Source organism: Lonchura striata, chromosome 12 (assembly GCF_046129695.1).
Source record: "Lonchura striata isolate bLonStr1 chromosome 12, bLonStr1.mat, whole genome shotgun sequence".
NCBI lineage: Eukaryota > Metazoa > Chordata > Aves > Passeriformes > Estrildidae > Lonchura > Lonchura striata.
In genome coordinates this window covers 22,010,773-22,035,210 of record NC_134614.1, presented here as the reverse complement: position 1 = coordinate 22,035,210, position 24,438 = coordinate 22,010,773, and the positions used below count along the sequence as shown (strand labels likewise).

General features: G+C 43.5%; 1 protein-coding gene and 1 long non-coding RNA gene across 2 annotated transcripts in view; one reads left to right on the top strand and one right to left on the bottom strand.

Annotated features, from left to right (window-relative positions):
* Window positions 1-19,961, top strand: part of LOC144247000 (uncharacterized) — a 708,772-nt gene extending 688,811 nt beyond the window's left edge. Inside the window, exon 5 of the long non-coding RNA XR_013340720.1 lies at window positions 19,943-19,961. This is a non-coding gene — a long non-coding RNA (uncharacterized LOC144247000). The remainder of the gene's footprint in view (window positions 1-19,942) is intronic.
* The window catches only part of CNTN6 (contactin 6), a 129,829-nt gene that overhangs the window by 13,199 nt on the left and 92,192 nt on the right, over window positions 1-24,438 (bottom strand). The window contains exons 10-16 of the mRNA XM_021529017.2: window positions 22,116-22,245; window positions 21,018-21,168; window positions 5,404-5,531; window positions 2,835-3,010; window positions 2,370-2,487; window positions 1,408-1,566; window positions 1,166-1,315 (exon numbers count right to left, since the gene is read on the bottom strand). Of these exons, the coding sequence (XP_021384692.2) occupies window positions 1,166-1,315; window positions 1,408-1,566; window positions 2,370-2,487; window positions 2,835-3,010; window positions 5,404-5,531; window positions 21,018-21,168; window positions 22,116-22,245 (1,012 nt within the window). The remainder of the gene's footprint in view (window positions 1-1,165; window positions 1,316-1,407; window positions 1,567-2,369; window positions 2,488-2,834; window positions 3,011-5,403; window positions 5,532-21,017; window positions 21,169-22,115; window positions 22,246-24,438) is intronic.

Below are 24,438 nucleotides of genomic sequence, written 5' to 3'. Positions count from 1 at the left end.
ATCGTACCAAACTGAGCAGGTCAAAAGACGGACAGTGTTGGTCACCCAAGAATGAGGCAGGGTGAGGTGCCAAGTCCCAGAAGATAAATGAGTAAAGGTCAGACAGACAGACAGACAGACAGACAGACAGACAGAAAGGATTCCACTCTGGAGTCAGCAGAAGCTGTTGGTTTCACTGGGCTTTGGATGCTGTCATTTATTGCTCCAATATCCAAAGTTAAAATTGTCCTGTTCCTACTGATGTTCAGGTATCAAACACCTCTGCAGCCAAGGGACATTCAGAGAGCAGAGTTATCATTTCATGTGCAAATCCCTGAGCAGGGGAAAAACTTGGATTTAATTGGGAGAACAAAAATTGTTCTCCTCAATTGCTTGAGACAAAGGTTGGTTGGGACACATCAAAGGGAGGAAGATAGGGTAACTCCAGCTTTTATCATGGAATGCCAAATGGTTTGGGTTGGAAGGGACCTTAAAGCCCATGCACTCACACCACCTTCCACTATCCTGATGCCTTGTGCAGGCTGCCCTAGAGCAGAGGCTGGGCAGAGTCACAGAATAAAGCAGGGATTTATTCAAGGATCTCCTCCATGGATCCACCTTGGGCAGCACCAGAGCCCAGCCAGGGCTGCACCCAAATGAACCAAAATGGTCCCAAAATGAACCCAAGATGAACTAAAATGGTCACAAAATGGACAACCAGTCACAACCAGTCTCACTTTTATATAAAAAAGTTCACTCTATTTGCACCTTGGAGTTCATTGTCCCATTCCAGCTTTAGCCCATCAGTCCCATCCTGCTTGTTTTTCTCTCTCCAGCCCACGGTGTTTGTGCTCCTGGGCTGAGATTTGGATTATTTGTCCTTGGTGCCCAGCTGGAGCAGGAAATTTTTTGTCTCCCTGCTCTGTGCAGAGAGCTCACCATCCCCTCATGTGAAGCCCAGATCTGCACACTAAAGCAGCAGAGAATCTTAAAAATATAAAAGCTAAACCCCGAGGCATCAATCCCAGGTTGCTCCAAGTCCCATCCAAGTAACGCATTCTTGTGGAACACATTGGATCCCCGCCCATGGAATTGGGTAAATAACCCTGTAGGAATGAGTGGCTCTGCTGCAGTGAAATTCCCACAGCTGAGAGCTGGAAAAACCTGGCAGAAAGCAGGCCCTTACCTGCTGCTTTGGTTTTCAGGAGAGCCGATGGCCTGCTGGGCTCCCCAATCCCAACGCTGTTGCTGGCGACCACGCGGAACTCGTACTCAACCCAGGGGCTTAAATCCACCACGGTGGCCTTGTGAGTCCTGCCATTAATGACCTCGGGAGCTGGAGGCAAACATGACACCAACAATGGGTTTTTGAGGTAATTAATGGTACACACTAAATAAAAATTGCAAGGCAAGTCCCGAATTGCTCACCTGTGGCGACCGCCTGCCATCCCACCGAGAAGGGAGTCCTGGTCTGGACACTGTAGATCTGCACTGGGCTGTTGTTGTCTACTCCAGGCTTCCAGGATAAGCCAGCAGTTGTGCTAGAAACATGTTCAACTTTAACATCTTCTGGTGGACCTGGAGGGCCTGACACGATCAGCATTTTAAGAGGAAGGTATTGGGAAGAGAAGATTCACTGCTGGAATGGGTTGGGCAACTCTTACTTTCTCAAGTCAGAGGAATTATTTATGAAGCTGCAGTGTCATAAAAGCTGCACAATCCCTAAATGATGGCTCCATGCCTGGATTACATTTTTGTGAGTCAGGAAAATTAATGTCTTGATGTCTCTAACATGAAAACTACAAACAAAGGAATGATTTCTTCTTTGTGTCTGACAAAGAAAGGCACCCAGTGTTGTCTTTTGTTGAACCACTGAACAGTTTGAGAATTCCTACTGAATTCAGTCAAAACTGAGGTTCAGAAAGAATGCAGGATGGGGCACTACACAGATTTCTGACTTCTCCTAGGGTTTACAGATCTGCTCCCAGGACAGCATTTCCTTACTGCTGGTGGTAAAAAGCTGAGTTAGAAAATATTATTTCATATTATCTCCAAATAGGGGAAAGGAATGAGGTCTTTTGATTTTCCCAGCCTGCACAGTGACCCAGTGATGCCTGAAGGAAATAACAACACTGCTGAGGTTTGAGTATTTCCCTCTCATCTCTGTGGCCCAAAATTTTTGCCAAAGAGACCAGGGCAGAACTGCAAAGGTTCCCCTGGACTGGCTGAACACCAGGATCATGCTGGCCACCATTTTGGGGCCAAGAGTAAAAGAGAACATTTCACTATTGAGATTTAGATTTGACATCCTAGGAATCATTTAAACAACAGCTGATATTAAGAATTCCTAATTCCTCTAGAAGATATGTGCATCTCCTTTACAGACATACCTCTCACAATTATATCTGCTGCTGCAGATTGACTGTCTAAAGAAGTTTGCACCATGCACACATATTTCCCAGAATGATGAAGCTGAATATTTCTTATCATCAAATCCCCAGCAGATTCCTGGAGAGATACAAAAAAAAAAAAAAAAAAAGTAAACTAATCACTCACAACATGCCTTCCATACTGGGCATTTTTATAAATTGCTCAATATTAATACAAAATCCAGCTTTTAAATTAAAATATTCATAGCTATCATCAGTTTCTTTCATGGGGACATTTTTATTATGGCTTCACAAATAACTCAAGCGCCTTTATGAAATTTAGGGAAGACAAATAAATGTTTGCAGCCCTTGTAAAGAAACAGTGATTTGCCAGGCATATAAACAGCGAGGGAGGAATTGTGATAAACATTTGGGTCGAGTAAAGACTGTGGCAAAGAGTTTCATTAAGGAGTTTGGGAAACTCACCCTTCCAATCCTTTCGAAGTGATGGATTCCCCTGCTCAAATCAATCCTCTGGCCATTGAATGACCAGGAGAACAGCACGTCCAGGGAGGGGTCGTGGGACACCTGGCATGGCAGGACAATGCTCTCTCCAACTGTTGCATCAGTGTCAGAGGGGGGAATAGTGATGACAGTCCTTTCTGAGGAGACAAAAAAAATATATTTTTTTTTAATTAAAATTCTTATAAAAATAGCAGTTTTTGAAGGAGATTTGTACCATTCGGGAAATGATTTCAAATTGATCTAAATGTTCTGTAATAAAGGGAATTGTCTCTAATATAGTGATGATTTTAGACCACTCCTGTGACAGCACCAGCCCCACGACCACGTTGTGTGCCTGAGAGTGAGCAGATGTGAGAGGAACACCCTAAATTAGTTTTTATTTATATTAGAAACTCTCTAAATTATATTACTTCATAAAGCCTATAATCAATAGTTATGATTTCAGTCAAAAGCGACAGACTTGTCTCAAAAACCTGCCTGTGGCTCTCCAAACTTGAAGAATTCTCCTGGCCAAAAACTGAAGCAAAAACAAAATTGCTGCTCATCTCCACTTACTTTAGACATCAACATCCTTAATCTGTAGTAATGTCAGTGGTATTTTACCCCACAACACTACTCAAGTTACAGCTTCAAGACATTCCCAGGCAGGAAAATCATATATTCTATAATTTTTAACCCATTAAATCAAGACACAAACCTGGAGCTCTTATAAAGGGAAGTACCAGCTCGCTGAAGAGGAAAGAAATGGGTTTATATGGCTTTACTTTTGTTGGTCTGACTGGAAGACTGATTAGAGATAACAACCACTTTGTTGTAAGCAATTCCCTTGAATAAAGCTTTTGTGCATGGAAGTGTTATAAAGTGGTGAGAATTTAGACATATGTAGAAAATGAGAGCAGAACCACTTCAACAGTATTAATATGATCTGAAAATAATGTGAGAGGAAGAAAAGAAATCTGCACGAGCTGGGTTAGTTCAATGCTCATCACAGCTTAACTCCAGAATTTAGGTGTTGCTTGAATGACAGAATTCTGGAAAGGTTTGGGTTGGAAAGGACCTTAAATCTCACCCAGTGCCACCCCTGCCATGGGCAGGGACACCTTCCACTGCCCAGGGTGCTCCAAGCCCCATCCAGCCTGGCCTTGGACTGCAGTTATCATAAGAAATCTCCTTTATTATTGGCCTGAAACTCTTTACCTCCACCAAATAAATCTTGAAAACTGTCATTTTGGGATTTACACTGGGTTTGGGCATGAAGTGTCTTTTTTTAGTAGTGATAACAAAAAATAAATTAATTTATTATAGTATTCCCATCCTCTTGCACCTCTTGTTGTATCCTCCTCATCCCCACTAATGCAGAATGTTCACTTGGGTGATATTTTTTACTACTTTTATGGGCTTGTCTTCAAAACTTCCATCTCAAATACCTTTAAAAGCTTCTTAAAAGCTCTTGGCTCTGCCTTATCCATCTATCTTGCTTAGCAACAGCAAACATGCATTATATGGCAAGTCCCATTCCAGAGGAGAAAAGAGGGGAGATGTGAGTGCTGGAGGTGTAATAAAGACTTCTCCAACAAAGAATAAACAACTCAATGAGCAGCAATAAACTTAATTTGCACATTAGCTATGCTTTCCCAAGTTCTGACATTTCAGTTGAAAATAATGCTGAAGCAATGAGGCCTATAATTGAACAGCCCAAACTTCTCCAGAGGGGAAACAAAAACAAATGTTCCCTGCAAACAAGATCATCTTTATACCATGTTGTTACTTGGTGTTTTAATAAACTTCATAAATGCCAAACAAAATAGGGTTTTTTTTTCATGTTTTAATGGCATTTTCCCATATTGCCACAATGTATGGGACACGTGAAAAGGGAAGAGCCCTAAGGAAGTCAGAGCTGCAGAAACCCTGAAGTTCTTGGTGTTTTCATTGCTGGCTGTGCTGCAGCCCAATCTCAGGTCACATTTTGAGCTGTATCAGTGCTAATTGCTCTGTCAGAAGGTGAATATTGAAAAGATTTTTTTGCCAGATGCAAAGTTAAGGAGGAGGTCACACTGCAGGCTGCAGGAACCATTCTGATACTACTGAAAAGAAGGATATTGAAACAAAATAGTTACAAAATCAGAGAACCTTGGGTTGGACGGGTTTTTAAAGCTCATCTCAGTCCACAAAAGAAGGAAATACTGTGTTGTTATTGGGCATGAAATGAGTAAGATTAAAAGAGAAAAAGACCCAGTTTTATTTAAACATTTGGTATTTATAAAATTCTAAAGGTGACTGTGGATTGGAGGATGGAATTACTACTTTTCTAACTACACTTGCCTAAAGAGTAATTAATTATTTCTCTCTACTCACAGATAATTATGTAAACTATTTTATTTATACATGAAATGGTGTGGGAACTCTGACTCTCAAATATGTAAACATTATCAGAAGGTTAAAGAAGTTTTATGAGAACTTTAAAACTTTCAAAAGAACTTTAAAACAAAACTTAACGCTTTTAAAAATCAGGGCAGCAATAGTGAAATACCTTTCACAATCAGGTTCCCTGAGTTTCTGGCAGTTCCAAACTGGTTTGTGGCTACACAAGTGTAAACCCCAGCATCCACCTTGGAGATGTTGGAGATCCTGAGGCTGCCATCCTCCAGGAACACCACCCTGGGGAAAAACAAACAAAATGGAATCACAGCATCCCAGAATGGCTTGGGTTGGATGGATCTCAAAGCTCATCCCAGCCCTGCCATGGACTGGGACAGGGACACCTTTCACCATCTCAGGTTGCCCCAAGCCCCGTCCAACCTGGCCTTGGACACTTCCAAGGATGAGGAATCCACAACTTTCCTGGGCAACAATAGAAAAAATGGAAATAAAAAAGACATCTGGCAAAGGAATAGTAACAAAAATGCAGTGCTACTTTTAATATTTAAACATTTCCATCATGATTTTTCTCTTCTACAGCAAGCTGAATATGTGTTAGCAAATTTTCACCTCTTCTGCTTATTAGTTAATATATTACAAATGTTTTATTAGCAAACTGGGGTTAGTCATTCACTTTTCCAGGTGACTTTCTTACAGCAAAATCTGGTATGCCAAGAAAAGGTCAAAAGACTCAACCTGCTGCTTACTTGTGTTCTATTTTTACCATGGTTTTGTTGTTTTTTTGGTTGTTTTTTTTTTACAGATCCCTGTGCTCCTAAGCCAAGCTAAGGTTGTGTGTGAGCCCAGCTGCCCATGGAGTTCTGTCAAGATTATTAAAAGATATTATCAGACTGGCTGAGATGCTCAAATGCCACCTCCCAAGCCAAGGAGCCAAATCAAATCCATCACTGTCTCATGGGGCCCTCAAAGCACCTTGGAGTCACTGAGGTGTTGATATCAGTTTGCAGAGTATTGGGGAAATTGCATTTAATGGTAATTTCAGGACTTTTCCTGAGTTTTATGGACAAAATTAATTTTTAGGCTTGTTCATATTTAATTTTTTTAATGCCATTGAGATGCTTTAGGATGTAAGTCAGGACAAGGATTGGGTATGATTTCCTTGGGTAAGCTGACACTGTGCCTGGCACCCTTCTGCTGTCACATACAAGGGCAGGACTTCAGGATTTTGGGGATTTTCTACAGAATCACATAGAACACACATCTGAAAGTAGAGGATTTTCAAATTATAGATGAATTAGCAATGAACATTTCCACAGAAAATATTATTCTTCAATACTTTGGGCTTTTTTCCCCCAGTTCTTCAGCTGTGACCTGCTGCACCTGGTAAATGTGGAACTCGAACAATTTTTTTTCTGAATTTAGAAGAAATTTAGGACATGAAAGTCCTGGAAGTTTCATAAAAATGGGGTCAGGGTCTCTATGTGCACCTCCTCTTGCCACTAAGCTCAGTCCTCAACAGGCAGCAGAGACTCTGCACCCAAATGCCACATTTCCTTACACTCAAAAAAATTCAGTGTAAGCCACAACTCCACAGGAAACCAGGCTCCATTTACTCACAGCAGCACTGCATCATTTTTTATATCCCTCATTTAATTGACATTTAACTCTAATACAAGTCTCCTTTCATAAAATAGAAAATACCTAATTCATGCATCACAGCTTGGGTATTTAATATTTATTACTAACAACATAAGATTGGGTGATGTACTGAATTATTAAAGGAAATGAACAATCACAAGAGCAGAAGTTGGAGCTGGCAGTAGCATCAGAACCATTAAACACACAAAAAACCCATCACAGTGTGTTTCTGTTTCCCATTCTGGCATTTATACATTTGTAACTGCAAGTGGAACACACATCAGACCTTGTCCTGCTCCTGTCACACCCTCCCAACAGCTCAGCTGGGAAGGGGGAGCACTAAACTTGGATTTCTGGTGATTTTCTCACTTATATCCCCCTAATTTCATGTCTCCCACCCTCATCTGACCTTTCCCTGCACAAAGATCTGCTCCTGAGCAGGGCAGGGGACAGGCAGAGATGTGCCCCTGGTGCTGCTGTCCCTGGGGTGCACAGCTGGGAGGGGAAGGGATTTAGGCTTGAGTGAAAAAATCTTTGTTTCCTTGGCAATAATCACCAGGTGCTGCAGCAGCTCTGGGTTTGCCACTCGTGCTGCAGTGAGGAAATAAGTTCAGGTTTAATAATCCATCATATTGAACAGGAGCAGAGCAAAACTGGAGGAAGCAAAGTCCCCACCTCGAGACAGAGATGTAGCAGCTGAAGGGAATTGTTTGGATAAGGAAGGATGAATGAAGTTGTGTCAGGGAGGTTCAGGTTGGATTTTAGGGAAAGGTTCTTCCCCCAGAGGGTGCTGGCACTGCCCAGGTTTTTTAGGGAATGGGCACAGAGGCTGCCAGAGATCCAGGAGTGTTTGGAAAACCCTCCCAGAGATGCCCAGGGTGGGATTTGGGGTGTCTGTGCAGGGCCAGGAGCTGATTCTGGCACTTAGGGCAGAGTTTCTGATCCTTGTGGATCCCTTCCAACTCAGGATATTCCATGATTCTGTGATCCCATGAACTGAGCTGGTGTCACATCTGTGCATCAACACATCCCTCTGTGTGGGGACACACCTGTGACTGTTCCAAAGGCAGCTCTGAACATGAAGAAACTTTTCCAAGTATTCCCCTTCCGCCTCTGCAATATTTTCTGCATTAATGACACGTTTCCTCCCTTCAGCTTGCACCAATCACCAGAAAAACTGCTGGTGATAAAACAGGGGATGCAATCGAGTGGCTGGGTAACATATGGTGCTCATCAAGCAGCATCCAAAGAGATTCCAGTGTGAATCAGCAAATGTTCATAAATTGGGTACCTGAATAATAATTCATAACAAGCCACCTTGGTGTCTTTCTCTCCATCAAATATTGATGACCTGTTACTTTTACTGCAGTTGCACCTAAAAGCTCTTAGGTGCAAATTAAAATCCAGAAGTGGCATGAAACAACAAAATAAAAAAGACAATCTCCAACCCCAAAAGCTTCAACGTAGGTAAATACACAAGAAAAAAACAGTCTGTAAAATACAGAATAGCAAAAGGGAGAAGCTTTGAAAGCTCCATCTTAGCCCCTGTGGATTCTGGTTACAGCTTTTCCACTGAAGTTTGGTCATGCCTCAGATTTTTCATCCCTGTATTCTTCATGATGAATTGAGACCTTGATAATTCCCATCTCTCTCATTTAGCCACTAAGAGGGGTTTGTACCCACTCAGGAGCTGACAGTGTCACGTTTGATCTGAAGAAATGCTGTTCTGAAACAATATTTCAATGGCTGGGCAGGCTGAGGATGGAATGGCTCTTTTAATGGATCAAAAAGGAGCTTAGCAGAAAGAAAATCTGCTAAATAAAAGCTCCTGAGTTGTTTGAAACAGGTCACACTACCTAACAACAATTAGAGCGAGCAGTAAATAAGACACTCAGGCAGAATTTGTGTAAGAGCACAAAGGACTCCAGAGTAATTAGTTTAGTGGGGAAGGGAATGGAAAAAAAAAAAAAACAAACAATAAAAAAGTGAGAAATTACCAACTGTCCTGAGGCCTGTGACAGGAGAGGGATGGGAAGACAAGGCACAGCAGAAAATCAAGATGATTAATTTCAAATGCAAGAGGAAAAACAGCAATGCCCTCTGAAACGCTGCCCCAGGTGCCAAGAGCACCAAAGTTGCCCTAAACTCCCTCAGGGCCAGGACTTTGTGCCCTGGGTGGGTTCAGAGGGGCTGCACTTTGTCCTCTCCCATTTCTCTCCCAAATCAGGGAGCTGTGATGCAGAAGGCCATGGGAATATTGCCTTTAATGGGCTTTGGATCAAGCTCTGACAAATGGTTTAAAAAGAAGCTGTGAAAGGCACGGCTCACCTGCTGAAAGGCTTGCAGGAAACCATTCCTTTTCACAACATTTGAGGCTGTGTGAAGGCTATAGATAATCATTCTTAGCAGCTGCATCACAAGACAAGGTAATTCCAAGTGCTGTGAGGAGACAGGAAAGTTTAACTTGTCCAACACGAGGCAAGGAGAATATTTTGTCTGCCAGGAAAACTGGACTTCTCTCAATAAGTAAATAAGTGCCTGTCAAAGGCCCAAAAGCACAAGATGTGAAGCAGATCTGATGAATGCAGTGCTGTGAAAGAAGGAGGAGAAGGAAGAACTCAGGGCCCAGCTGAGTTTGTGAAGCTCTGAGGCAGCAAGGGATTGCTTAAGCCCAGCCTAACTCTAGGTTGGCATCTCTGATTTACAAAATGCTTAAGTCTTGATCAGAGTCCTGCTTTCTCCTGGGCTCCTGCCTGGTGCTACCTCTGGCTGAGCAGCTCAGTTAAACCAAGCTGCTGCCAGCAAAAGAAGAGATGAAAATCCAGTTCTGACTATCCATGCAACGTTCCTGCACACCAGGGCAAATTGGGAATACACAGAAATGTTATTCCATTTAGCACTGTGGAATGGTTTGGGTTGGAAGGGACTTAAAGATCATCCAGTTCCATGGCAGGGACACTTTCCACTGTCCCATGTCCAGTTCCATGGCACTGTCCACCTTCCAAGCCCTGTCCAGCCTGGCCATGGACACTTCCAGGGATCCAGGGGCAGCCCCAGCTGCTCTGGGCAGCATTTTGTCACCAGAAATATTTCTTCCTCATTCCTAATCTAACCTGACCCTCTTTTACTTTAAACCCATCAGCTATAAATATTGAAATTCCCCTCTGAGTGCCTCCATCAGCAGATGAGATGAGATGAGCACCATGTGCAGGGAGGGAAAACAAACATCTTCTCCAGAATCTGCTGGAGTCAGAGCTCCGTGTGATGTTCAAAAAGAAGAGTTTGCAAAGTTTGTGCAGAAGCCAGAGGCTGTGGGGAAGAGGTGAGAGCTCATTAAAATTGTCACACATATTTTTTAAGTAAAGAACTTGAGAAATCAAGCAGGGATGATAGGTATGGCTTTTAATTAACCAGGCCAAACAAACCATCTCCGAACGTGTTGTCTCATGTGAACAAAAGATTGTTGATGGCTATTTGCTTTGATCTTAAGAGCATGAAAGAATAATATGTATTTAACAAGGCTGATAGAAGAAATAAAATCTGAGAAAAGAAAGAGGTGTCAAGTCATTAGATTTAAAAGTGCAGCAGGGGTAGCTTTGTGCACTGCTGCATTGTTCAGCCAATTTGTTTTTGGGAGAGGGGGGATGTTAATTCATGGATATGAAATGCATGGATTCAAACAGCAAAGGGCTTTGAAATCCCCATCAAAATCTTGAGCTGGATCCGTGTAAAACTGGGTGGATTCTGCAGCTTTCAGCACTGCCAGAAGGGCAGCTCTCCCTTCAAGGGTGGAACTCTTTTCCACATAAAGTAACCCCGATAGTTTGTGCAGATTCCCTCTCCTTGCCTCGTCTGCCTCTAACATCTGACACCTCCCAGAGTTATTGAAGCCTCATCACGGCACTGTGCTGATAAAAAGAGAGGAATCTGGATCTGATGAAATCAGAAGCAAAGTAATTTTTATTATCTGAGAAATCCTATTTGAAACCATGTCTGCTCAGCCTCCCTCTGCTGCTCAGGAGCAAACCCCCTCTTTATTTTCCAGGCTGTGCCAAGATATATTGTTTATAAATTTCTCCAGACATGCTGCCAGACACTGAGACAATATCTGACTCCTCGAATTTTACCAAGATTGAGGAGCAGGAGAGGCTGCATTAAAAACTACAAAGGGAAGTGAGTGAGGGGCAGAAAAGATGAGCAGAACTCCCAAATGACTTGGAATTAGCAGTGATTTATGCAGATGGAAATGTGAGTAAAGTTTGGCTGAGTGAATGACTTGTCCCTGATGCTGACAGCCCTGGTATTTTTGAAAAGGTCCCACTGAATCCCATCTGAGATCTGACTGTCTGTATCATATGTTAATGATCTTTCTACCTGTTTATTCTATTCTGAGCATAATTTGTATGCTAATAGTGTTGCCATTTAATAAACTGCGCTTAAAAGATTTTCCTTATCTGCATGCTGATATAAATGAGCTTCAGGGTTGACTGACAATTAACTGGGAATCAAATAAATGTCATTATAATCTTTTAACTATTTGGATCAAAACAAAATTACACAACCCAGCAGAATAGTCTTATTAAAATATTGTAGAAAAGGATAGTATTAGAAATTATAAAACGTGATACTAGAACTCTTCCATCCTATTTCTTAAAATTCTCCACTCTTCCTAAAAATAGAATTTTTGCATCAAATCTCTGCAATTTGGACCACAAATATTTATTTATGTAAATATATACAGCCATCTGAACTGAGCTGTACTCCATCATACAGATTCCAGAGAAAACACAGGATTTTCAGGAGCTGCCTTTAACATAAAATAGCAAAAATTGTTTTGCCCTGTCTGTAATGTACTCAAGGATTAAATGTGAGGCAGATGTTCCTCTGTGATGGCCAAAGGGAAAAAAGTGACAAAAGCACCCAAATGTGCCCAAATGTCTTATAGTGATACATCCCAGAACTGGCAGCCAGGGAATACTGGGCAACAGCACCTCTGTGTGTATGGGAAAGAAAAGCAGAAAAGGAGCAGAATTGCCAAATAAAACAGCTGCCAATTTCTTTATCTTCCAAGTTCTGCTGGTTTTATGAAATCTTTGTAACTAACTCCACTACATCAGACAAAAGCTCTTCCAGTGCAGGATGGGGTGTCCACGCTGCCACTATTCTAATCCCACCATTAATCATCATTTTTATGATCCAGACATTATCAGGATCTCTGACTCAGCCCTTCACACAAAAAATCACTCCAGATGTAAAACTAAGCCCTTAATATGGGATTGAAGTAGAATTTAACCAGCACAGAAGGCCCTGAATTGCCCTCTGTGTGGGAGGTTTCATTCACTTGCAGGAAGCTGCTTCCCTCTCTGCTTGTCAGAACACATTTCAGAAGCACAAGGACAATAAAAGCTGCTGGTAACCTTAAGGAATTCTGTCCAGACAACAAGCAGCTGACACCAGCATGGCCCTGCTTGGATTTCAGAAACCCTGGAATAGAACCAGTGAGGAAAAACCTCCAAAACAGAATCAGAGAATGCCAGGATGGTTTGGAGTAGAAGGGACCTTAAAGCTCATCCCATTCCACCCCTGCCATGGGCAGGGACACTTCCACTGTCCCAGGGTGCTCCAAACCCCATCCAGCCAGGTCCATCACCTCTAATTTCTTGTGCCTGTTGGTTGGGCTCCCCTGCAGGAATCTGGGACAATCCTCCCTGAGCTGATGAATTTAAACCCAGTTTGAGTGGCAGTGATGGGCACTGGGTGTGGTTCACTGAAGCTCTAGACCCACATCCTTGCATAGAAAGTGTCTTTTTGATGTGTTAGTCACATTCTGTCACTTGTGCATGTCCCTTCAGCTTTTCCTTTCCTTTTCCAGAGTTCCCTTTCACTGAAAATCCAAGATTTTTAGCTCTCGTGGAAGAGAGCTAATTTTCCAAATTTGGAGCATGTTTTCCAAATCTGGGGCATGTTTTCCAAATTTGGGTCATATTATCCAAATTTGGAGCATGTTTTCCAAATCTGGTGCATGTTTTCCAAATTCTGTGAATTTTCCCCCAAATCTGGTGCATGTTTTCCAAATTTGGTGCATGTTTTCCATCCCACACTGGCATTTTTGATGCTGCAGCAATACCCTCAGCAGCAATTACATGCATGGCAGCACAACTTGGACTGGAAGAGAAGCACAGAAGGTAGAATTCTCTCATTGCTTTTTTTCCTGCAAACTCCTAATTAGGAACCTTGATTCCCAGCCTGCTCAGTGGAAAAAATCCAATGAGATTATCTGGCTTTGGATGGAATTCTGAACATCCATCAGAAAATGGTCATGGAGCAGGGACAGGACACGACCTGGAAGGGGGAGAGGGCACAGCACTGACACTCACTGGGAGTTGGGTTATTGCAATTCCTTGTGACAGGGAAGTGTGACAGGGAAGTGTGACAGATTTCCTGGGACATCTCAGCATGCAGGACAGCCCCTTGGAAAGGCTCCCCTTAACAGTGCTGCCATGACTTGAGTGGGAATAATTTCAAATTGCATTAGGGAGGTGTCCTGCAGAGGGGAGTTCTAATAAATCCTCTTTTTTCACGTGAGAACATCTGCTTCATTTACTTCCTCCATGCTCCCATTATCTGGTGTGCTAAACACTGGCACTGAGCACTCAGCAGTGCAGGGTGAAATTAGGTTTATTGGCTTGTTCCGTTGTGAAACTCTCCAAGAAGAGAGAAAAGAAAGGAAAATCCCTTTTCTGCTGTCTTGCCCTGCACCAATATCCTCTGGCTGCTGCCTGGGTCAGGTAGCAATGGGGGTCCCCTCCTGCCTCCTCGTTACTCTGCAGTGCCTTGACTTCAAATGAAAGCAGAACAGAGGGAGAAGAAAGGGGAGAAACAAAGATAAAGATAAAGAAGGAAAAAGAAAGTATTTCTTTTTTTCTTCCCATCATCTGTGCTCGTTCTTCCTTCTCCTTATCTCCCTCCTCATCTTTCAGCCAAATTTTCCATTCCCCTGCCTTCACTCTCAGCATGGGAAACAAGAATAAAATAACCAGAAAGATGGAGAAGAGGGAAAGACTGAATGCACTTCAGGAGAGTTTGGGGTGTTTTCTGACAAGCTTTTCTTTATAAAACTTCTCTTCTGCCGACATCACCCGTTCTGGTGGTTCCTGTGGGTGCTGCCATGCGTGATGTTCCTCCCAGATCCATGGCATTGTTCAGGGGGCAGCACTGGAAAATGCCTACAACCAACACCAAAACCAGGCACACCCCAAAACCAGACAAACCTCCCTGCTGAGAGCAAATAAATCCTCAGCAAAGGCATTGGAACTGCCTCTCCCAGTTCTCTGCAACTCCCTTCTCTTTTCTGCCTGAAACCAGGACCACTGTGGTGCCAGCACTGGGTATTTTTAGCTAGAAAATACTTCCTGCAGCTCTCAGCATTCCCTGAGGAATGGTGTGATGGTGGGGCTTGTCTGGTTAGCACCAAATGTGCTGCGACACCGGGTTTTCAGAGATAAAAAACACCTCTAAACAGCAACCCCGGGTTTTGTAGGAGTTTTCAAGTCTTAAAGAGTAACTTCAGACCAAACACTGGAGGCAGGCAGGTAAATCCGTGCCTTTGATTCCTGTCAATCTGTTTGTAAGCAAGGAACAGAGCTGAAGTGATTAATCAAATTTAGCAGAGGTGGAATCAATCCCATTGGTTCTCCAGGCAAAAGTGGGATTTCATCAACAGATAAGCTTAATTTGTATTCGTGTTGACTTTCAGCAGTGGTGTCTGAGATAGCTGGAATTGCTCTGATTGCTGATGCCCACACTTCAAGTGCTCTATTTAAATATTAAAATAGGAAATGAACTTCTTTACAAGCACACAGACACTGATAAGATAGAAGGGTTAAGGCATCTCATCAAAGCTATGCAAAGCTCCTCGTGGTGGAGAAGCAAGGAGGATAAAAACAGAGACACACTTAATCCAGGCTTCAAAAAATAAAATAATAGTAAAATTAATATCCCAGTGCTATTCACCCAGCTGCATTGCAGTAGAAAGCTGGGAATAGAACAGTAAGTTCTGGAATATCATAAGAAAAATATATTTTAGATGGAACTTGGTACCTGCATGCAAATATCTGGGGTATTCTATGTGCAAGCAGTGGGTGAGGAAAGCAGGGTGGTTTGTGGCACTAAGCAGCCTGACTCCTCTTCGGCTGTACTACTCATCTGCTTTGACTCCAAGGCAGTTGAGGGTTTTTTCAGGCACTGTGGATGGGTTTCATTCCCTCAGCTTTGCTCATCTGAGTTTGGTGTCTCATTTGAGAGGGAGGCACCTGCCAAGAACAAGTAAATAACTCCCTTAGGCTGCATATTGACTTCAGCTAAAGAACAGTCAAGTGCCATCAATCTCCTCCTTTGTTAGCAGACTAGTGCAAATTTTAGAATTTTCTATCCATTTGGTCTTGATTCCTCCCCAAGCAGATTTTTTTATTTATTTTTAAGGATAACGGATATTCTGAAGCTAAACCAACAGCATTGACATTCTGGTAATTGAAATGTTTCCCTGAAGTTTGCTGAACTGTCCTGACACATTTCTGCTCAAATTGGTTGGAGCTGAAACGCTGTTCCACAGACAATGCATTTTGTGGGTTGTGTTTGATCAGGGCAGTGAGTGAGGACTTCTCCTGTTTACCAAATAATCACAGGAGATGCTGAGCTGGGAGGGACCCACAAGGAACAGAATCCAAACCCAAAATCCCACCCTGGGCATCCCTGGGAAGGTTTTCCAAACACTCCTGGAGCTCTGGTGGCTCTGGGGGAAAGAACCTTCCCCAAAAAATCCAACCTAAACCTGTCCTTGTCATGGGGAGCAGAGATTGGAGCTGCTCCTTAGGAGGAGCCCATTGGACCCCTCATCTAGAATCCTAAAATTTTACTTTTGTACCCGTGCCACACTTAATTATTACTGATATCAAACACTCAGAGCTGGTAATTCATCCTGTAAGATTGCAAACTCTTTTCCATGGCCAGAGATCACAGCCAGTGTCTCTGGGGGCTCTGTCCAGGGGGTTCCTGACCCTGCCAGGGTCCCAGGGCAGCCAGAGGGATGCTTGGACTCCCACACCCTGGGAGCAGGAGAACCCCTTGAGCCTGGGCTCCAAGAACTCAGCAATTCCCAGATACTCCAGGAACTCAGCAATTCCCAGATAATTCCCCCACCCATCACAACATCTGCTGTGCTCTCTTCCCACAGTGTTGATGAAATCCCATCTCATTCTTTTCCCATCTTTCCTCTGAGTAATGGCAACAACCTGAGTGTAAAACACCAAAACCAAGTGTGCCACAGGACACAGAATTCACCGGCTTTGTTTATGGCAGAGGATCCATTCCCATCCTTCATAGAGCTGGGACTGAGCTGTGTCCTACAAGCAAGACTTGGAGCCAACAAGTATTGAGCATATTTTATGATCTCTAAATGTACATCTTGCCCGGGCCCCCAAAAACAATTTAAATTATGAATATTTGCTTATTACTGATTATTAATGCATGGAAAGTGCTGTATATGACTAATGCATTCTTCCAGCCTACCTCATTTCTCAGTTTTCCCTCAGCTCTCCTGATTGAAATTCCGAGTGAAGTGAATCCCATATGTTTCCATGCATGCACTGCAGTGCTTGGGGATGCTCAGCCCAGGCTGGGGGAATAGCACCTCTCTCTGGCAAAGCAAAACCAGGCCCAATTCCCTTTCATTAAAATGCTTCCATCAAAAGGAAGTTTTGTAAAATAAGCTTTCCATGAGAGTCCCAAATCTGAATTCACTGAAGGCACGAAGACAGATGTTTGTGATGAGACCGGTGTCTAGACTTGAAAATTTGTTTTATTTAATATATGAATCGCTCCTTTCTTCTCTTCTGTTTCCTCAGTTGGATACGAGGGGAGAGGAGCGAGAAGAGAGATGAAGAAAACTCCTGTTGCATGCACTGAGGATGTGACACACATGAAAATAGCTGAAATCTGTGTCAGACTCCACGGGAAGGGAGTCTGGAGCATGAAGCTTGGTTTTTGTTGTGTTTCTTTGCTACACTGAGCTAAAACCCACAGCACACGCCAGGAAAAGTTCTTTATTCCACAAAGGCCAAACAGCTGTCCCTTGCAGAAGTGGCTTTGCTCCCCAGATTCGCCAGATTCTGACCCAAATTTCTCCAGATTTTGACCCAAAGAAGAGGGATAATTGCCCAAGAGAGCACCTGAAGCTGAACTGGTGGATATCACATGAGCAGGGAGAACCAGCCACGAGGAGCCAGCTGTGGGATTTCCCTTGGATTCCTGCAGCTGATTACCTGGAATTCCCTCTCTCAGCTGCCAGCACCATGGACCATGGATAAATCCCATTACTCAGAGCCTGAGCCCTGCAAATAAGGGTGGAATGCAGAAAATTTGGAAGGGAAACATTCAATGGAGAGGGCTGGGAACAACAAACAGATTTGGTACTGGCACGTTCAGGTTTTATTTCACCATCTAACATTAAAAGAAAAATATTATTTTGGCATTTTCTGCAGGATTTACATGTGTGCTTCAAGTGCAATAAAGTGTTTTACAGAAATGAGAGCAGACAAACTGCTGAAGAGCTGAGCTATGGGGGGATGGAGCCACACAAAGGATGGGAAGGACAAATGGAGCTGGAAAAAACTCTGCCCTGAAAAGGGGACTGAGGGCTGAGGACCTCCACTGCTGAACCCTGGCAAGAAATGCAGAAAATTACCCTTCAAAAAATTCCAAGATATTTTTTAGAGAGCAGGGGCCCAAATACTGCAGCTTTGTAAACTTAAAAATTACCTCAAGAAGTCAGAAGAAATCTAATTAAAAATATTTAATAGTGGAACTATTAATATGGAAAATCTAATAATTAGTGCTCCTATTTAGCACACTTCTCTTTACACACTTACAAACCAAATTTAATATAAAGGAAAGTTCTCCTGTGATATCAAGAGTTCAGCTGATCAGGGAGAGTGGTTACCACATATTCAGGACTATCAGGAATAAACTATTAACAGGAGTGAAAGGAAAAAGATGAAAATGAAGGAATATTCTTCTCCCTTTGTGTGGAATAGGTCTGGTTTCACTATTTCTTTAACAAAAAGATTAAATTTGTCTAAATAATTTAAAAGCAGCTGCATAATCTGACTTATTTAAGAATGAGCCCATCACAGTTCGGCTGCCAGAACTGGAAGGGATTGGTTTTTCCTTTTTTCAGCAACTATAACCCTACCAAATATTTTTTAAAAGGCCAATAAAAGAGCCCATAAAGGTTATAATTGCAGCACGATAAAATGGGAGCAGAAATAGGCTTTGTCAGGGTTTAATCATATCTGTGGAGAAAGGCAGACTATGTTCCTTCTCTTTTTATGTGTAATTCCAGCACTTTAATTAGCCATGTACTTTACAGCCACACAAACCCTTATTTCATTTTGTTTTCTGTCAGGGAGATCTCTGGACTAACACTGTGCTGATGATTTATTTCCCATCCTTTTTAAACCACGGCATTAGCCAGTTTGTCATTTAATAATCCAACAGCCTCATAAATTCCACTTTGCACCAGTGGCCACACTGGCAATAATGTGCAGGCAGAGAGTTTAAACTCTGTCTCCTTTGTAAATCCTGCTCCTGTTATTTGCTCCTGCCCAGCAGCAGGAGCCTTCTGGGATACTCAGAAATTACAGTGGGCTCGGAATTATTGTTAGTAAATTAATACAGGAGCTCAAGTAAATACTGTACAGAGTGTGTAAATATTTTTTTTTGTCAGTAAATCAGGTGGGGTATATCAGAATAGTGTAACCTGAAGATCCAGGTTTAGTTCAGCCTCTGGAATAGGCAATACAATCAAAATACAATCAGAAGACAAATAAAAATTTGATTAAACACTGGTTAGAAAAATGTTTCCCAACGTGAATGGCTAAAATGAAAATAAAATGGCCACTACTAAAGGGGGGAAAAGCCATTGGAAAGTTCTCTATGGCCATGGGTTGGATTGCTCACCCAAATTTCTCTGTTCCATTGGCAGCACCTAAGTAAAAATCTCAGATTTGCTCCCTCTTTCATAAATACTCCTAAATAAATTTATCTCTATTGTACATTCCTGCAGCGTGGCATAGGGAAACAATTGTGTGTTACAGTTTGGGATAATGTTTTAGAGAATTGTCATCATTTTAAGACTGATGTGACCCAAAGTAACCTCGTTGAGCAAGTGGTCCTGTGTGAAAATCTGGTGCTCCATTGCCAGAGCTTCATGAATTACTGATTATAGATTTCAGAGGCTGACAACAGAATGTGACAAGAGAGGGCTGCTGTTAAATTTGTGAACCGAAAGAGATGCTGAGAAGGACTCTCAGACATTCTCAGCACTTCTGAAGACACTGCTGCCCATTTCATCCATCTGTCTCCATTTGTGGATGGAAATATCCTCAGGCCTGTATGCTGCATACAATATCCCTCATTTCTGTCAGTAAGACCCTTTGATTTTAATATTCCCCCATTTAATTGCCATTAGTGTGGAATTACAGGATTATAGAAAAGCCTGAGCTGGGAGGGACCCAGAGGGATCATGGAGTGCAGCTCCATGGGGACTGTCCACCCCAACAATCCCACCCTGTGCCTGAGGACATTGAAATATAATAATGGAGGTGCCTCAATTGGTCCTCGCATGTGGCAGGCACATTCTTCTCTCTCTCAGGATTTTTCATAGAGGAGCACAGAGGGAAGAAAGAGAAAACAATTTCTATTTCTGCTCCTTGTTTTTCCTATGTGGAATGTGTTTGGAGAGTTGTTTCCCTGGGGTGATGCTTGGTTGGATTCTGGTGAGGATTGTTTGAGCTGGTGGCCAATCCAACCCACCTGGGGCTGGGCTCTCAGAGAGGGTCACCAGTTGGGAAGAGTTAGATATGGGAGTTAGAAAAAGTAGGTTTGTAGTTTTAGTATCTTGTTTAAATAGTATATTAATGTATTATAGTATAGTTATAATAAAGAAATCATTCAGCCTTCTGAACTAAAATCAGACATCAGCATTCTTCCCCCAGGTTCACCTGCATTTACAATGCTCACACACCCCACCTGACCCACACCTGTTGGAGAGGGCATCACTGCTGGGCCAGCAGCTCAATCCTGCCCGAACAGGAGCGACAGGCCGGGTTGTGGGTTATTGTACAGCTGGACAGCAATTCTGCCTCAGCCTGGGGGCACATCCCACCTCCCTGCCTGTCTCACAGAATCACAGAATTACAGAATCACAGAATCACAGAATGATGAGGTTGGAAGAGACCTCTGAGATCATCAAGTCCAACCCATGCCCTCACACCTCAACTAGACCATAGCACCAAGTGCCATGTCCAGTCTTTATTTAAACACATCCAGGGATGGTGATTCCACCACCTCCCTGGGAAGACAATTCCAGTACTTTATTATTCTTTTGGTGAAAATTTTTTTCCCTAATACCCAACCTAAACCTTCCCTGCCATAGCTGAGGCTGTGTCCTCTTGTTCTGTCAGTGCTGCCCGGGGGCAGAGACCGACCCCACCTGTCTGCAACCTCCCTTCAGGAGCTTTGGAGAGCAATAACGTCACCCCTGAGCCTCCTCTTCTCCAGGATAAACAATCCCAGTTCCTTCAGACATTCCTCACAGGGTTTGTGCTCCCAGCCCCTCTCCAGCCTCGTTGCCTCCTCTGGACGTGCTCAAGCATCTCAAGGTCCTTCCCCAACTGAGGGGCCAGAACTGGACACGGCACTCGAGGTGTGCCCTCACCAGCACCGAGCACAGGGGGACAATGCTCCTGCTGGCCACACCATTCCTGATCCAGGCCAGGATGCCATTGGCCTCCTCGTGAAGCTGATTCCCCCCAGCCCCGTGGCTGGCCATGGATCAAGTGGTGCTGAGCACAAGCGTTTGGATTGCCCATCACCGCCCGCGTGGATTCGCTCCTCCCGGCGCTCACCCCGCTTTGAACCCACAGAGCTGCCCTGAAAGACAGCGAGGCCTCTGGCATTGCCTCCAGGGAGCTGCCAGAAGCAATCCTGAGCCAGCTGTGCTTCAATCAGCTTTAAATGATGGCAAAAGAGAGAAAATTCAGCGGCCCGGTCGCTGCTTGCTGCCCGTACCTCTTGTTCTGGCGCAGAACCTCCGAGCCCTTTCTCCAGGAAACAACAGCTCTGGGAGAAGCACTGGGTTTACAACCGATTGTAACTTGCCCTCCAACTTGCACAACAGACAGCTTCTTCACAGGGTTTCTGGAAAAATCAGGGGCTGCAGCTAAAGAGAGAGAAGGAAGAAAAGGTATACTAAATGAACCAGTCAAATTCTTCTCTTTGTGTTCAGCCAGAAAATTCAATTATTGTTTTGGTTTTTAGATTTCTGCAAAAGTAAATCTAAATCTAACATTAAAAATGTATCTAAGTACCAAAGAATTCTAATTGTTTCTAAAGCTGTCTACCTAGAATTGTGTGCTCTGACAAACTTTCCTGAGGAAATCTGGAGACTGAGAGAACTGGTCTGTCCATGATGGAGGACAAGATTCCCAAGCAGGATAAACCTCACACTCCTGACCCAGCCACAAATATTCATCTGCAGAGAGTATTCTGTCACAACCATAGTTCCACTCTGGCTTTCTTTTCACTCTGTTTTCTGAAAATATGTTTATTTTTCCAGCAGCTTATGTGAAAATTCACTCTTTAACAAAGAGAAAACACAAGACATTGGGTGCTCTTGAAGTCTGTGTTTTACCAACTTCACTGATATTTGGCTGTTGAGCAAACTTTACATTTTAAAGTCTAGAACAGAATACTTTTACAATATATAAGCAAGTTCCATTCATGTTCATCTCTGGTTATCATTTATGAGATTCCTTGTTCCAAGTTACTTGTTTATGTCCATATTTGCCATATGCCCTTTATTTATATCTAAAACTATTTCTCCTGCTTTCTGAAATAACTTTAAAAACCTGCAGAATAACTAAGCGAGAAACAGCATTCAATAAACTGGTGTATATGTGATAATAAAAAAAGATCACACATGGATTAGATTCTTCCCCCAACAAGCCATGAAATTAAACTTTAAAAACCACATTTCTATGTGAGTGAAAAGCAAAGAAATATCAGGTTTGAACTGCCAGGTTTCATCTCCTCTTTTCCTAAATTTAAATTTTTTTCAACTAGTGTCCTTTTTACTGGTACCTGCACATTTCAGTGACATTTACTCACCGATCACCCTCAGCTCAGCATTGGCATAAATGGTGTCATATTTATTTTCTGCCACGCACTGATAGAGGCCTGAGTCTGACAGATTCAGCATGGGGATGAGGAGAGTCCCATTTTCTATTTGAATTCTTTCCTGATAAGAGAAAAACAAGGAAAAATATGGACAGAGCAGATGAGTGAACAAATAAAAGTTTTTTTAGTATCACACTGATGCACCTGATCAGGATTCAGAAGCAGAAATGTTGTTTTTTTTGGGAGCAATGAGGATGGAAGCATCAGAAATGGGGTGTGCACCTCTCTGTGTGGTGCTGGTTGCATTTCCAGCCCTCTGAGCTCTTCCAGCTTTTCAGGAAATCCAGGCACGTGTTGCACTAGTGGCTTTGGGCAGGTTTTTCCAAGTTTTCTGTGTGTTTCCCTGCACTGCTGAGCTGGGAATCTCTCATTATCCTTCTCCATGAAGGTGCCACAGAAGGAGCTCTACATGAGCCTGGAGCATCTCTCACCTGGATCCTGAGAGGCAGCACCTCATCCCTGGCTGGTGGAACATCATTCCATCATCCCACCAGACAAATCTGATGGTGATAATCCCCAAAAAGATTTATCAGAAAAGCTCCACAGGAGACAGAGGTGCTCCAAAAACAAGAACATTTTGAACATCATCGCACCCTGAGTCACAGAAAAATGAGCCACTGGAAAAGCTCCACTGAAAACCAACATTTAAATTCCATTGGAAAGCACCAGGCTGCTCAGAGCACAGGGAGAGCCTTCTCCTCCAGGCCTGGATTTCTACACACACCAACTTTCTTCAGCAATTCTGCTGAAATAGAGGAAGCTGCACAGTGGGCATATTTGGACCAGAGCATGGAAGTTGGTGTATTAAAAGAAGTTTTACTTGCTCTGCTTTGGAAAACAGAAAAAAGCCTGTTTCATGCTGCAATCATAACTTAAAGCTAAATATCTTGTGATTTTACAATTACTACCCTCTGGAGACAATAATAGCTGTACTGCAAAGTGGAGCACTGAGGAGGAGAAAAAAAAACATTCCCCCAAACAGATGAGTTTGGAAGATACCCAGGGGGAATATAAATCCCATCACCAAGTGCAAGCTGGAACAGCAGATATCACGGGGAGGATGCTGCTACTCATTTAGCCTGGCCCTCCTGCCTCTGGAGCAGGAATGGAGGAGTTTGGAGCACACAGTTAGAGGATGCACTCCAGAGTCAGATGAACAGCCACAAGCATCTCAAATGTATTTGTGAAGTGCTAAACATCTGTCACAGAATCCTAGAATGGGTTGGGTTGGAGGGATCTTAAAGCTCATCCCCTTCCACCCCTGCCATGGCAGGGACACCTCCCACTGTCCCAACTGCTCCAGCCCCAGTGTCCACCCTGGCCTTGGCACTGCCAGGGATCCAGGACCTGCCCATCCTCACAGGGAGGAATCCCTTCCCAACATCCCATCTAAACCTACTCTCTGTTAGTCTGAAGCCATTCCTTGTGTCCTGTCCCTCATCCCTTGTCATTTGTCTCTCTCTGTGTTCCTTGCAGCCCCTTCAGGTTCTGGAAATCCACCCTGGGGTCACCCCAAAGCTTCTCCTGCCCAGGTGAACAATCCCAGCTGTGCCAGCCTTTCCTGCCAGCAGAGCTGCTCCATCCTCTGATCCCCTGGAGCCTCCTCTGGGCTCCTCCAGCAGCTCCAGCTCCTCCCTGGGCTGGGCAGGGCTGGGGCAGCTCTGCAGGTGGGGGCTCACCTGGGAGGGACAGAATTCCCTTTTTTCCTGCAGCGACCAGCCCAGGGCATGGGGGGTTCTGGGGTCAGCACACACACCCAGGGCAGGTTTTCCAACACCCCAGCTTTTCCTTGGAGGTCTCCCAACCCTGAACTGACCCAGCCCAAGCCTGTTTAGCTTGGAAATGTGATGAGAGCACAGCCTGGGGTTGCAAGGCTGGTGTGCGGCAAACTAATTAACAACATTACATTACTTAGCCTCTGATAACTTTTTCTGAGGCTCTCGCTGCAGATATCTTTTGCATACTTAGCTTTACCTCCAGGCTGTTTGCTGTCCTCCCAATGCATTCTATTTTTACAAACATCCTTTGAATACAAAACCCCTCTCTGAAGCAAAGCTCGTGTTCCATCCTTATCCCAAATTCCCCACCGTTCTCTGCCGGCCCTTTTGAGCTGTGCAGACAAAGGGAAGAATAAAGCACACGGTGTAGATGAGCAGGGAGAATGCTGGGGTGACCAGCCAGGTGGTCAGGCAGAGAGGTTTGACAAAGAGGACACAATCAGAATCAGCCCCAGGGTGAAAAGCATCGGGATGTT